Here is a 13,943-nt window from a genome sequence, read left to right on the forward strand (position 1 = left end):
GGCGACTGAGCAGGACGCTTCGAAAGCCGACAGGAAGGTTGTCTGCGCACAAGAAAACGTAGACACGCTTTTCTATGCATCTATTAGATCACTCTGAGTGATCTAATGGATGCCGTTTGCAGAACGGCAATATTTGTTCTTCATGCAGAGCTATGAATTTTTAAACTTCGTGCGTCGATTTTTTTCAAACAACCAAATTACTTAAAATAGCTTTAAGAAAATTCAAGGCCCTAAATCGAAATTCCGCTTCCAACAGTCACTATAATTTGACCTTTTCTCTCAAATGCAACAAATTTCGTCAATATCGGTCCAGGGGTTATCTCGGAAAAACGTTTTTGCATTTTACATCTATTTGAATAGGCCGCATCGCAGTTGGGCACGAGCTAAAGCTTCCTCTTAAGTATAGACTCCTTTCACTGCAATCCCATGGGCGCCGCCGTGTTCGGTCACGTGGTGACGCGTCGACTGCTTGCCCCAACTGCCTCCGTGTTTACGATGGATGTGCATATGATGCCGGTGCGGCTCAGTAAACCTCTGTTTCGGCGTATGTCGTAGAAGGTGACTGGGTGGATGACACAAAGCTTTGGTCACAGCTTCAGAGGACATGTAAGCGCTTTCGAAGCTCATTATTACGCCTCGTCGAAACGGCGCAAGCAGCGTATACGGTGCCTCTACTAAAAGCGGGGCTAGAAGTGCACTCCGAGTTGTCCAAGCTTTCCGCCTGTGAACTATATTAGGGTCAGTGTCTTTAGCTCTTCGTTCTTTATTTGGCCAACACCCTGAAGCTCACCAGCTTGTCATGCTTCTGAATCAGTAAAGTTCCTCAGCCAACATGGGAGGGCTAAGAGGCGGCCTTGTCCAGGTCGGATCTTGAGGAGCAACAAGCACTTGTCGAAAGAGCACGGGCAGCGGCTTGTGCCAACGGTGTCCCGGCCTAGGGACTTGACCAGCTTTCCCGTAACCCAAGTTCTTTTTTCGTTTTCAATAAAAGCATCTATCATCATCATCATCGTCGCGGTCATTATGGGATTGCTTATTTCCTGCATAAACGCTCGCGGGTGTGCTCCGTTGCGATATATTTGTTCTTGCTGCGCGCAAGGGACTTGGATCTTCTATACTTTGTAACAGCTTGTAGCAAAGACGTATTACCGCTAGTGACTCAATTACCCTGTGGATCGTCACGTTCAGCTCCGAACATTTGTGTGTTGTCGGTGTAGCAGCAGTCATCCAACCCACGCTTCGGCGCAGTGGTTCAAGTGTGCGCCCATTCACTTATTGTTAATACGTTGGCGATAGCGTGGACGTAAGTTTGATGTGTGAGTTGGGGTGGATGTGTGTAGAAACTTACTATGCTAGGCAGCGGCGCGTAATGATCCTTACTCACTTCATGCCGGCGATGCGGGGCTTAAAACGGATAAAAAACAAGCGGAGACCCATGAGAGAAAGAGACAGGCTAGTTGGACTTCATTTAGTCTCTCGTGTGCTTCCGTTGGCTTTTTATCCGTTTTACAATGTACCAACTAGCCAGGTTCACAGCTTTGATAAACCGGGGTTTAAGTTTTTTTTTTCTTTGAAAGTTAGCGATACAACGCTGGCGGATGAGTAATTTTTTTATCCACTAGAAAAGCCTTGCATCGCGAAGAGTCGGGAACATGCAGTCCTTATGTATAGCAGCGGTCATTGGACATGGTCACACATGCTCATTCCATTCTTTAATATACCAGACAGCTGCTTCACCTTTGCCAGCCTTTCACCATCTTCGAGATCGGCCCACGTATGGGGAGTGCTTAACGCCTGCTTCACCTTTGCCGCGGGTGGGCCCGGCATTTCACTATCTTCGGGGTCGGCCACGTATGGGGAGTGCTTAACGCCCGCCTCACCTTTGCCACGGGTCGGCCCGATATTTCACTATCTTCAGGATCGGCCCACGTATGGGTAGTGCTTAACGCCTGCTTCACCTTTGCCGCGGGTCGGCCCGATATTTCAATATCTTCGGGATCGGCCCACGTATGCAAAATTTCTGTTGGCGAACACCGAAAAAACTACGGAAGGTTAGTCATTAGAGACTTTTAGCGTTTCCGCTATTCAGGCAAACGGGGGCAGTTTGGGCGGATTACCGGATGGTCGGGGGCGTAAACCAGAGCGGCCGGAGCGGCGCAGCCGCCTGGTGTTGTAGAACTCAACCAGAAAAACAGAGCTAAAATTGCAGTAACCTACTTCATTCTGCTTCGCTGCTGGTGCGAATTTTCGGCAGCGGCGTGATTGTGTTCACAATCACGCCGCTGTTGATATCATCATCATCATCATCATAATCATAATTATCAGCAGCAGCCTGGTTACGCCCACTGCAGTGCAAAGGCTTCTCCCATACTTCTCCAACTACCCCGGTCATGTACTAATTGTGACCATGTTGTCCCTGCAAACTTCCTAATCTCATCCGCCCACCTAACTTTCTGCCACCCCCTATTACGCTTCCCTTCCCTTGGAATCCAGTCCGTAACCCTTAATGAACATCGGTTATCTTCCCTCCTCATTACATGTCCTGCCCATGCCCCCCATTTTGTTTTCTTGATTTCAACTAAGATGTCATTAACTCGCGTTTGTTCCCTCACCCAATCTGCCCTTATCTTATCCCTTAACGTTACAGCCATCGTTCTTCTTTCCATAGCTCGTTGCGTCGTCCTCAATTTAAGTAGAACACTTTTCGTAAGCCTCCAGGTTTCTGCCCCGTACGTTTTCTCTTGAGGGATAATGCCAACCTGGAGGTTCATGATCTGATCATGCCTGCCAAACGTACCCCAGCCCACTCTTATTTTTCTGATTACTTCAGTCTGTGTGAAGTGGTTTTTAAAGAGAAATGGAAGAGATAAGTGCAGTGAATATTTCAGTCTCATGATCCGGATCCGCGGTCACTACCTGTCCTAAGTAGATGTATTTTCTTACCACTTCCCCTGCCTCGCTACCTTACAAAAACTTACACCCCAGCTAAAGAGAATATAGTAATTGGCTCTGTGTTTATGTGGTTGAACTCGCGCCACCAGCTGGCGCCACCAATCTCGCCGCTCACGTTTACGGCCCAGCTCATCCGGCAAACCGCCCACACATGCCGGAATACCGGACGCACAAAAATTCTCTATATGGGGAACCAGCGCTGGATAGGCGGCGCGTCGAAAAGAGTGCGTTGCACGCCGCCCTGGCGACGAAACGCGGCATATCCCTGCCGCTCGACCAGACGACACACACGTGCGCGGCCGTTTATAGTTCGTATGTTTCCGTTTTCGCGCCGCTTCAAGTGGACAGTTTTCGTAAAGAAGCTAGCGCCATCAAGTGAAGAAATGACGAAAGCAGCTTTTTAAGCTTTATATATTTTTCACAGTGTGTCGCGGCGAGCACGTGTGTTTCTTTAATGGTTGCGCGTGTACCGTTGCCATGCGTGCGGGGCAGCCTGCCTCGCAAATCTAGCAGCTATGGCTCCGGTCGTGCTGCGCTATGGTTTCGGAAGTATTAGTTGGCCTGAAGACATTCCATATTTCTCTGGCTAGACATAAAAAATTCTTATGTTACTTCGCCACAGCAGTCAATGGAGAAGAAAGCTTTATCGCATCAGCTGACTCGCGCAAGCAAGGGTTTGAGTGCTCCGCTGCTGGATCCGTAACAACGCTGGCTACATTTAGCACTAATTACATAAATTTACTGGATGCATCTCAGCGACGAGTCCTCACCAGCATGCGCATTTTAAATAACACATAGGCGGCTTAGTCGCGCGTGCGCCGGCAGTATGCGCACACAACTCGTATTACAAGGCAGCTTAATTCCCTCCCACATAATTCTTGGCAATGAATGGATAATATTTACTTTTCGTATCGTTCGCTTCGTGCGGTGGCATTGGAAGGGGCTTGGCGGTGGTATTGCGAAGGAAAAATGGTTGGTACATATGCCGGATGGTGCATGCTAGTGCTCATTTTGTTTCCGACGAAATGCCGACTGCACATTCTGCTGTTTGGTACTGGCTGCCACGGCTGACCGTCTTCACTATCGAATAAACCAAGCACACACGCAAAATTCGATTTAGAAACCAGCCCGACACCGCTTGACAGGGCGACAAGACAGGAACTTACTCCGCTCGCCTGATTGCTTGTATCCAACGCCGCCTCCGTTCTTGTTCGTAGGGTTTAGGTGGAAAGACGCAGAAGGATACATCCTCCCTTATCCCGACGTAGTTGTGGCACTTGTATACGCAACAGTACCATCGGCGTCCTTTTGTTTTCCTTCGACTTTCAGCGCACGCAGCGCCACTACCAGCAGCAATTTTCGTCCGCGGGAGCGGCTGAGTTGTGAACGTTCTGACCGCCAGGGCGACGCTGTAGGTGTCGTGAAAACTCCAGCGCTGGTTCCCCATGCAGCTTTCGCTGTAAAAGCACGTTGCTGCTGCTGAACCGTTTTTCTTTGGTATGGACAAGAACGGCACCGAGAGCGGCGCTGCTGCGCCAGCGTTGAGAGCGCCGCATGCGAAGCAAAATTCTATTAGCGGGTGCTACTCCTCTCCCACCTCTCGTTCGCACCGCCTTGTCTCCTCGATTGCCTCCTGCACTGCGCGTGTTTGGGCACGTTTCGTGCCGCGAGCGGTGTGTGACTACGTGTGTGCGCGTGGACATTTCATTCGAAGGGCGATGTACAGTCTGTTTCACATTTAGGGGAAAACGCTTGAGTCAGGCGGCGGTAGCAGCTCGCGCAGGTGCTCGAGGCGCGGGACCTGGAACGGCGTCGTCTGCTACGGCGGCGCGCGCTGGCCGCTTTGTCGGGAAACCTTCTACTGTCAGATGCAGGGCGCCGATCTCATCGTTTTACTGCGTGAAATGAGCCGGTATTCTTTACTAAGCGTTGTGCGGCGCCCACTGATACGCCTCGAAGGTAAGTTCATCGCTGCAGGGCAGTCATAGACGACGTACTGATTCCATACATTCTTGACGGCCCGTTTCTGGAAGGCGACTATATATTCTAACGCGATAGGTCGCCGATCCACACTGCTCGTGTTGTGCAAGAACTGCTGGAAAAGCGCGCAGTCACTCTCTTAGCGCCTCAATCCCCGGGCGCCAACATCGTTTAAAATGTCTGGGGCTCGTTGAAAGTATTGCTGCCGCCCTCTATCAGTCGCCCGAGGATAGGCTTCGATCCACCATCGTCAGCGACTGAGACGTGCTGCGGATGAACACATCCCTGATCAAGTCATTCTACACTTCGCTGCCTTCCAGGATGAGCGCTGTCATCGCTGCCGCTGGGGACAGGACGAGATACTAACTGAAGTTCCGCGCGTGACGTGTCCATTTCCCCGCTGGCGGGCAGGGTCTGTCTGGTGTGGTGAATGATTGTTGAGAAAAGTCACTTCCAGCTCATTGTCTTAACCTAAAACATTCCTTTAATCGTATCCGTTTGTATAATCGTGTTCGACCCCCATAGTTATCATTGTTGAGTGCTTTGTTTTCCTTTCGAGTCAAACAAAGACTGAGCACGTTGCGCGCAAATCTTGGTGCGTCTTGTCACTGCTTATTACGGTAGCACACACAGTGAAGAAATATACGTGCACGCGCTCAGTACCCGGGTCTTTCGAAAGAACAAACGAAGCATGCTGTCAAAAGAAGTTTGTGGAACTCCATTATCGCCAATGAATGCTCGGAGTTTGGCTTCGCACAACGTTTAGTAAAGAAGCTCAGTTCCCGCAGTACCGATGAAATCGGTGCACTGCCCCTGACAGTACCACGCATCCCGACAATGCGGCCAGCGCGCGCCGCCGTAGCAGACGACGCAGATCACGACTCCGCCCCTCGAGCGTCTGCGCCTGCTCAAGCTGCTGCCGCCGCACGACTCCATTGCTTGCCACATCGCGATGCAAAACGTTCCGAGTTTTCCCCTAAGTGTGAAACAGACTGTACACGCTTCTATTTGCTTTTAAGAAGAGCGGTACGCTTGACGATTATTTTTATGGCTGCAATGCGGCGAAAGGGCAGCCTCTGCTTAACCATGTAAGTGACGCTGAGCAGGTAATTGGAAACGACATCGTATGTGCCGCCGGAAAAATGGTCAGCACATACGATGCGGCACATACATACGTCACATACGAGCTAAAGTCATTTTTGCACTTTCTCACAATATGTTTGCTACAAATCCGTGTTGTCTCTGATGGCGACAACGGACTTCCCGACACTGCGGAAATAAACTAAATATATCGCTGCATAGCACAAGTACGACATGCGCACACAACTTTAACTAGTCCGTCCCCTACAATATGGAATAGAGGCAGCAATGTAGACAGCTTGGCCATTTTTGAACAGTGCTCAAGAGACGGAAGTTGAAAGTATTAGTAATCATTCCTGCTTCAGCAATGCCGGCCTGACCAAGACGCGGGCGTGTATCGTCCAGTAACTCGATTCATCGGTGCAATGGTGAAGCGGGAATGAACTCCGGTCATGTTCAATGCATCGTGCACATATTAAATTTCTCCGCACGCGTGAACTTCGGCCACTGCTAGCGCATACAACAGAAGTGGTTTTCATTCCTGGGCAGCGCACACACAAACGAAACACGAGAAAGAAGACAGGACAAGCGCTCGTCGAACAACTTAAAGTTTTTATATGAATAAAAGGATTATGTACCGAGTAATTATTAAATTCATGTGGATTACATATAAAAACCGTCATACACTCAGGAGTGATAAATGAACGAGCTCGCTTCGTTTGCCAGTTGTTTACTTCGCTCGGCGCACCGCAGTAATCCATGTCTGTCGTCTGCTTTTTTCGTACCATTTTCTTACGAATCGGCAGAGTTTCACTGGTGGCATCAACCCTTCCGTATTTACATTGCTGTCGTGACTGTTAACAACACCATAATAATTTCCGGTCATCCGAAGAGACGCCGTCGCAAACAAGAGACCTACACCCGTTGGAGATGAAATCGTTCCGTCAGGGGAGAAACGAGCGCTGGCGTCTAGGATGAAACTTGGCGTGCGGTCGTTCATACAAGCAGACAACACAGCAAATATCACACCACAAGGCTCAGGTGTCACGCGCTGCTGATTGAAGCCTCGCCAAGTTCGCCAACATTTACATGTTGCACGAGCACGTTGTTCACAAGATTGACACGATGGATGTATACGGCGTTAGCGATGGCAACGATGATGCACACTGTGACGTCTCACACGTGCCCTTGGGACAAAGGGACGACAACACGGTAGCAAGAAAAATCAAAGCGGCATTTATTGCACCTTTCATACACTAATTCCTGCTAGCCGAACTACAAGTTATAGAACATGCCGATGGGCGCACGAAAAATATTGGAAGTCCAACTCACCGCGTCCGGATAGCGAGCGAATTTGTTCGCACCAATGCTGGGCACCAAGGCCTAACCGTTCACATGTACGGTGACGCAAACGGTCGCGCGTTCGAACGATCGTGTTCGTCACTTTTGGTACCCCGCTCCGAAGCCTTTCTCGAGAGAAGGCCCCGCGAAGCGTGGATCGGCACGAGGGCGGAACGTCGGGGCCGCTAGCCGACTCCAAGCCCAAGAGGGAGAGCGCCCCAGTAACCCCTCTGTTAGGTGGCGTTAGCAGCGGAACACTCGCGCCATCTCTCATAATATGCTGCAACCACACGGACCGCTACGGCGCTTAGCTAAGCGGTGAAGCCGGATTAAGGGATACGCGAGAGCCATGCGGGGAAAACGTCAGAGGCCGGGTGATAGTAGAGCCATCCCTTGCTCCGTTATAAAGACATACTCCGTCATTATACACGCATTCGTCGCACCCACGCCGCACCACCGCCGTCCTTCTCGCGGGAGGAAGCAGTGGCATTACGCCAGTTACAAACCGCAACTTTTCCTAATCTTGTCTCTCTCAATAAATTCTACCCACACTGCTATGCAGATCGTTGCCCTGGCTGTGGCAGCTCGCCCACAATCTTCCACGTCACGATTGAGTGCACTGCAAACCTCTTTCCTCCCTTGCCAACTCTCCTTTACCCCATACGCAACAAAGAGCTGTGGGACGATGCCCTCCGCGACGGACCTCCCGAGGTCCTCCGAGCAGTGATACAACGGGCTCGAAACATCGCCGGAATCATCTTAGGGACCCTGGACTGAGGGTTCCTCCCACACTGCTCTCGCCATTCAAATATTAATAAAGATGTTTTACTCTCTCTCCTCACAACACAAAGGACGCGCGACCATACCATGATGAAACAGGTGACATTGTTCTAATTTTATTTACTACCGCTAGTTCAACCTACTTTCTGGGCAGTGATTGTAAGCACCTTCTTTCTTTTATATTTTTTTTACGCTTCGTTTGGCAATACGTTTCAGCACTTACAATCGTGCAACAAAGCGATTGTGGGAGCACACAGTTTCTGTTAGTGAGTTTCGCTTTCGCCTCTGGCTTCTGGAAACCACGAGCAGGTCGATATGCCGCCGAAGAGCGCGGGTAAAAAAAGTCACAGTTTCGGCCGACAGGCGAAGCACCCATTGCGATAGCAAATTAGTAGTAGCTATACAAAGTAGGGATAGTAGCTTTATTGGCCGTAAAAGCTTGTAAACATTCGCTTACTAACTGAATTAAAAAGATATAATATGTAAGCACGACTGAACGAGGACGTAGAAAGAAGCAGGTATAGAGGGAGCGCTGTCTTTGTGGGTCGGTCTCTTTCTACGTCCTCGTTCTGTCACACACATTCTGTCATGGATTCAGACCAACTAGCCGACCAACGTGTTTTAACTAAAAAATTAACAAACATGGTGTCACGCGCGAACAGGTAAACATGAACACATATCGCTCGATGAGCGCGGGAACTCGCTGTTGTTGCGTGTGCCGAGGTATGCGTGGCCGGCAGGAGGTCTGGACCCCGTTTCACGCAGACGAGGAGAGCTTTCTCGGCGAAGAATTCTTTATAAAATGTGTACAAGTTGGCGTGGTTATCAGGAGAGCAGCAGAGCAGCTGCAAGCTACTTAAATAACACTTTCCCGTCCCCAGATTCCCCAGACAGTCCCTAAAGACGAACAAGGTCGAGAGAGAGAGAGGGTCCGGCCAGCCTCCGTGAACCCAACGCCGCTTTCAGTGGCCGGCGCCTCCGGGCACCGCGCTGCGTCGTCAGGCCAATCTGGCGGTCGGTCGGAATGGTGCGCCGGGCAAGTTCAATGGCCCGGCATAGGACAAAGGGAGCCAACTGCAAGGCACGGTGTCGAAACATAGTCCTCTTGTGGGTGGTCGGTAAAAGGGTTGCTCCAGGGCGTCATCGTACAAAGGAGGGGGGGGGGGGCTGCCTTGCTGCCGGCACGAGGAGGGGCCAAATAGCAATCCGTGAGCCGGCGGCCGCTTCCGTCTTAGACGCCGTGCAGCCGCGAGGAAATCCGAGCCGTGCACGTAGTCGTCGTGTGCCCGAAGCGGGCACCATGCGGGGCCGAATGCTGCCTCCATGGTCGACACACCACAGCACTGGCCTGCCGTCAGGCAAATCCCAGGGCACAAACATAACACTGTCAAAATGCTGGAGGGAAGAAATTGCGGCAGCAGCAGCATCTTTTCGTGCATCTCTCATTTCAACGCGAACGAACGAAACATCGAAAGCACAGCGCATACCAAGCTACCGGCACTACGCGCACTCTGAAAACATCGCAGATCGCTTTGAAGATGAGGTCCGCGCGGGCGTGCACTTTGGCCACGTCGCAGATCACTTTCAAAATACGGCGCCTGCACGGCAGCGTCGTAAAGGCCGATCCACACGACGGACCAAGTCCGCGGGCCGCTCGGTCACGTGATGCGACGTCACGGCCCGCCGCGGTCCGGCGCAGAGCACATCTACACGGCGGACCGCCATAGCAGACGGCAGAGCAGACCAACCAGCTACACTCTCGGCCAGAGTGTTATCATTGTTATCATTCCGGCTCGAGTCCCACAAAGCCGGGAACTGCTCAACGAGGTATACAATATGAAAAAATAAACCTCCTCGTCACTCCAAGAGGACACGGTGTTTAAAAACATATATCTGCTGCACGCACGTGTAGGTGGAACGGTGGACATGAAACGACTGGCTTTTGCTGAGCCGAAAACTAGATTGGATTTGGCTGAAGACACTCTGTTGCCGGACAACATTCGTTGGCTAAGCCAAAATCGCTGCGGTTTGCATGCGGTCCGCCGCCAAAACGGAAGCCGGAAAAGCCTCGGCGATTTGTTGGACCGCGAGGGCCGTGGTCTTGCGCGGGCCAACGGCGGTACGCACGAACTGGTGACGTCCTATCACGTGATGCGCGGACCGCGGTCCAAAAGAGCGATTTGGTCCGTCGTGTGGATCGGCCTCAAGCAGCAGCCGCTGGGAAAGAACTTTTCCTCCCTCCCTCCCTCGCCTCAACCCCGTGCCTTGCGCGCATGGATGCTCGCGCGCGACAGGAGAGGGCACCGCTTCCGGCCCTTGCGATAAACCTAGCGAGGGTGAGCCGCCTTCGCCGGGTAACTCTCGCAAGCTTTCACTTGCACATACAGCATACGGCGCGCGGCGATGTTTTATCGCCCTCGGATTTTATACGGAACCTCACGGTGACGGCGACGGCATAAATGCGCCTCGCGTGCCCATATAATTGTTATCGCAATAATAAACAGTGGATCATATTATACGCCGACGCGGAGAGCAGACCAGACGCTGCCGAGGGAAACAGGCGCGCTCGTGGGGTTTCTGCCGTGCAGTCATGTATACCTAATACAATAAGCAGTTAAACAGTTCAATGTGGCCATACAATTATCCTCTACATGCTTACTATTATTTATTAATTATAGTTTTTGTTCCATTATGAACGAAAAGAAACATACTTTTCTGTCACGTGTAATTTCTTTCTACTGTGATTTACGTAGACGCAGTAAGGCGTATCTTCAACGAGATTTTAATTCTCGTCTGGATTTAAAGAGTTTTTATCAGTTAATGTGTTCTCGTAGGGCGGGGTTTATAGTTTTTTGGAGCCTCGACTTGCGGGTATTCTTACTAGTAGTTGGCAACACTGGTTCCGATGCCCGATGATGATCATGATGATTTGTTGGCACCACCTTTGCAACGGGGCGGTGACAAATAGTTACCTAGAGTTCTTGAGTTACTCAGGTATGCTATACGTGCTTTTCATTTTAGCATGTTTGTATAGATCTCTTTAATATTTTTACTCTTCCTCAAAACTTAAGATACCTTGTAGCGTTATCTAGCCCGTAACGGATCCCGTCGTATTAATGTCTCCACTGCGTTTTTTCCCTCCCATATTTTAAACGTCTCTTGCTTATCTCGACTGCTGACCGGTTGATGCTTCCGTCCACTTTAAATCCAAGCGCTTCTAGAAGATGTGCGTCACTATACGGGTCTCGCTGGGCGCATTGCTTCGCATTCCATTAGGATGTGCTGAGTGGTCTCCAGATTTTTGCTGGAGCACACACATGCCTCAACTTGTTGCGAATATTTGCTCCGGTATGTTTCTGTCCTTAGGCAACTAGCTCGAGCTTCAAATAGCAAGACACTTCCCTTCGTCTTATCGTTGATTTTCCCTCACGTCTGCCCTTCTATGTGCGCCAGCGCCGACCGCGCGTTCAGTACGGGCGCTATATGATGAAGCGCTGTTACAGCGTTACGCGAGAGTTTAACAACTAAGGCACGGGGACAGTAACAGCGCTGAGCATATTGGTGCAAGCTTGGAGCAGCAGTGACAGTATATATGCTAACAGGTCGGTTTTTCTTTCACACAGCGCGAAGTGACGATAAGCGTGAACGTGAAAACCGTAAGCATTGCTGCTTGCTTATTAACTTTTCAGCCTACTAGCGTGACGCCATGGCTCCGAGCTTCCAGGCCTTGTACGGGGCATTGGTAACAGACTCCATCTCGTCGTCCTTCAGTTGGCCCGCAGTTCTGCTGTGCGTTTTGTTCTCCAATGCGAAGATGAAAAGTTGTCAGTCGCTAAATCTTCTGCTGTGTTCTGACCATAGTTTATTTTCGCTTCAGGTCACAGTGCAAGTGATGCGCAAGACTTGCGTGCTGCCCTACTCTTCCTACCCTGGCCTCGAAGCGCACGTCGTGTGCCTGCCCTACGCTGACGGCGCGCTCTGCATGGTGCTAATCGTGCAGCGGTCCTCATCGTCTGGCCTCGTGAGGCTCACTCCAGACGCAGTGAGAGGATTCGTTCACGGCACCGTGGGAACACTGGTCACGCTCCACATGCCCAAGTTCCACTTGTCCACTTCGATAGACATGGCCGAAATCACGAATGAGCTGGCGAGTGCCAACTACGAGAGTGAGCAGCTTCTGTTTCGTCAGCTGCGGCAGGACGCGCACATCTCGGTGGACGAGGGACACTGGCCTGTCGTGAGCGCCGAACGCACTTCGTTCGCGGGAGACCACGTGACCATCGTCGTTAACAAGCCTTTCCACTTCGTCATCACGGAGAGAACGTCTGACTTGATCCTGTACGCGGGCAGGGTGATGTCGCTGTAAATGTGTGCCTATCATCATCTTACGTACATATGGCAGCTGATACAGCTATTATATATAGCGATTGAGACTGGCACCGTTACCCTCTGGCAAGGCGTCGACTGGACAGACAGCGCTGCTGCGCCCGTCCCAGTGAAGCATATACCGTCTACTTCCGGTATTTCTAGTACTGGCGATCAGAGAACCAATCGCTGCTGTTCCAGGATGAAAATTTTTAGAAATTAAATACGATCTCGTCCCGCCGTCGTCTTGCTTCTGTGCGTTGTTTTTCGTTGGTTCTCACCTTTCAGTCGTATATCAACTGACCCAACTCTCGACTCTAGCGAAGCGAAACACCGATTATAAAATACCAACGTAAATGCGGCCATGCATTTTGAATTTTGAAACCTTCTGCCGATGTCGCACAGAAGGAGCTGCAGCTTAGGCCACGGTAGAAAAACGCACATGGGTTTCAATGGATCCCAGGAACGCGCCACATCCTTAGTCGGTGTTTCTGCTTCTCTTTAAAGACTGCGCCACAGATCAGGTGCACCTAAGTACCTTATCTGGGCACCTTAGGCGCACCAGTTTTCAGCGTGAGAGCTATAGGGTGCGACCTTAAAGGGGTCGGAAAGCGAACCGTTCGCTCGCGCAGGAATGATTTTTCAGAATGGCGCTTTCGCTGACGAAAGCGCCATTCTGACTAATCACGTGAGGGCAAGCGGTCGCACCCCGAAAAAACTGTATGACGCAATTCACCCGTTGTTTTTCTTTTCTCCTCTCTCAGTCTATTTTTTCTCTTTATCTTTTTTTAGGCAATTGCGGGAAAACTGCACTTATCATGATGTCCTATCAGTCAATGAAATAAGAGCTTTTTATTATGGACGCTAATATATACCATATAGTTATCAGAAACTGTGCAGAGCCGTTGTTTCTCAAATATTAAACACTTGGGTTAGTAGGCCCAACTTAATAAGCTGCTGTATATCCTACGCTCAAGATACGGGTAAGCTCACACTAACGTAACATCGAGTCAACGCTTGACGCTGTTGACACACACACAACAACGGAACTGAAAAGCCCAACCGTGACTCATTTATGAGTGACGTGACTGCTTGCGCTTCACCGTTGGCCGAGCATCACGCGACCGTCGTTATCGACCTGCGATCGCGCTAGCTTCATGCTCACCCGACAGTGAGTATCATGGATGAGTGTCAGTGGAGCTATTCGGCTGCTCAGTTTAACAGCTGTTTAAGAACAGTATCGTCGGGGCCTGGGTTCATCTCGACGTCACCACATACAAGTAACAAGAAAAAATAAAATGCGAAACGGCGCAGCAACTTGAACCGATTGCGCCATAAAATCACAGGTCGATAGCGACAAGCACGAGCTCTTAGAATAGAATGAGCAACGCACGTTGCGTTCTGACTGACCTGCGTAAAGAAGTGTGTTCGCGTGAGCGACGCAG

General features: G+C 50.6%; 1 protein-coding gene across 3 annotated transcripts in view; it reads left to right on the plus strand.

Annotated features, from left to right (window-relative positions):
- Window positions 1-12,983, plus strand: part of LOC142585962 (plasminogen activator inhibitor 1-like) — a 48,798-nt gene extending 35,815 nt beyond the window's left edge. For all 3 annotated transcript variants that reach the window (XM_075697099.1, XM_075697097.1, XM_075697098.1), the window contains one exon: window positions 12,011-12,983. In XM_075697099.1, the coding sequence (XP_075553214.1) occupies window positions 12,011-12,499 (489 nt within the window). In that variant the 3' untranslated portion in view covers window positions 12,500-12,983. The remainder of the gene's footprint in view (window positions 1-12,010) is intronic.
- Window positions 12,984-13,943: the final 960 nt, after the last annotated feature.

Source organism: Dermacentor variabilis, chromosome 6 (genome assembly GCF_050947875.1).
Source record: "Dermacentor variabilis isolate Ectoservices chromosome 6, ASM5094787v1, whole genome shotgun sequence".
NCBI lineage: Eukaryota > Metazoa > Arthropoda > Arachnida > Ixodida > Ixodidae > Dermacentor > Dermacentor variabilis.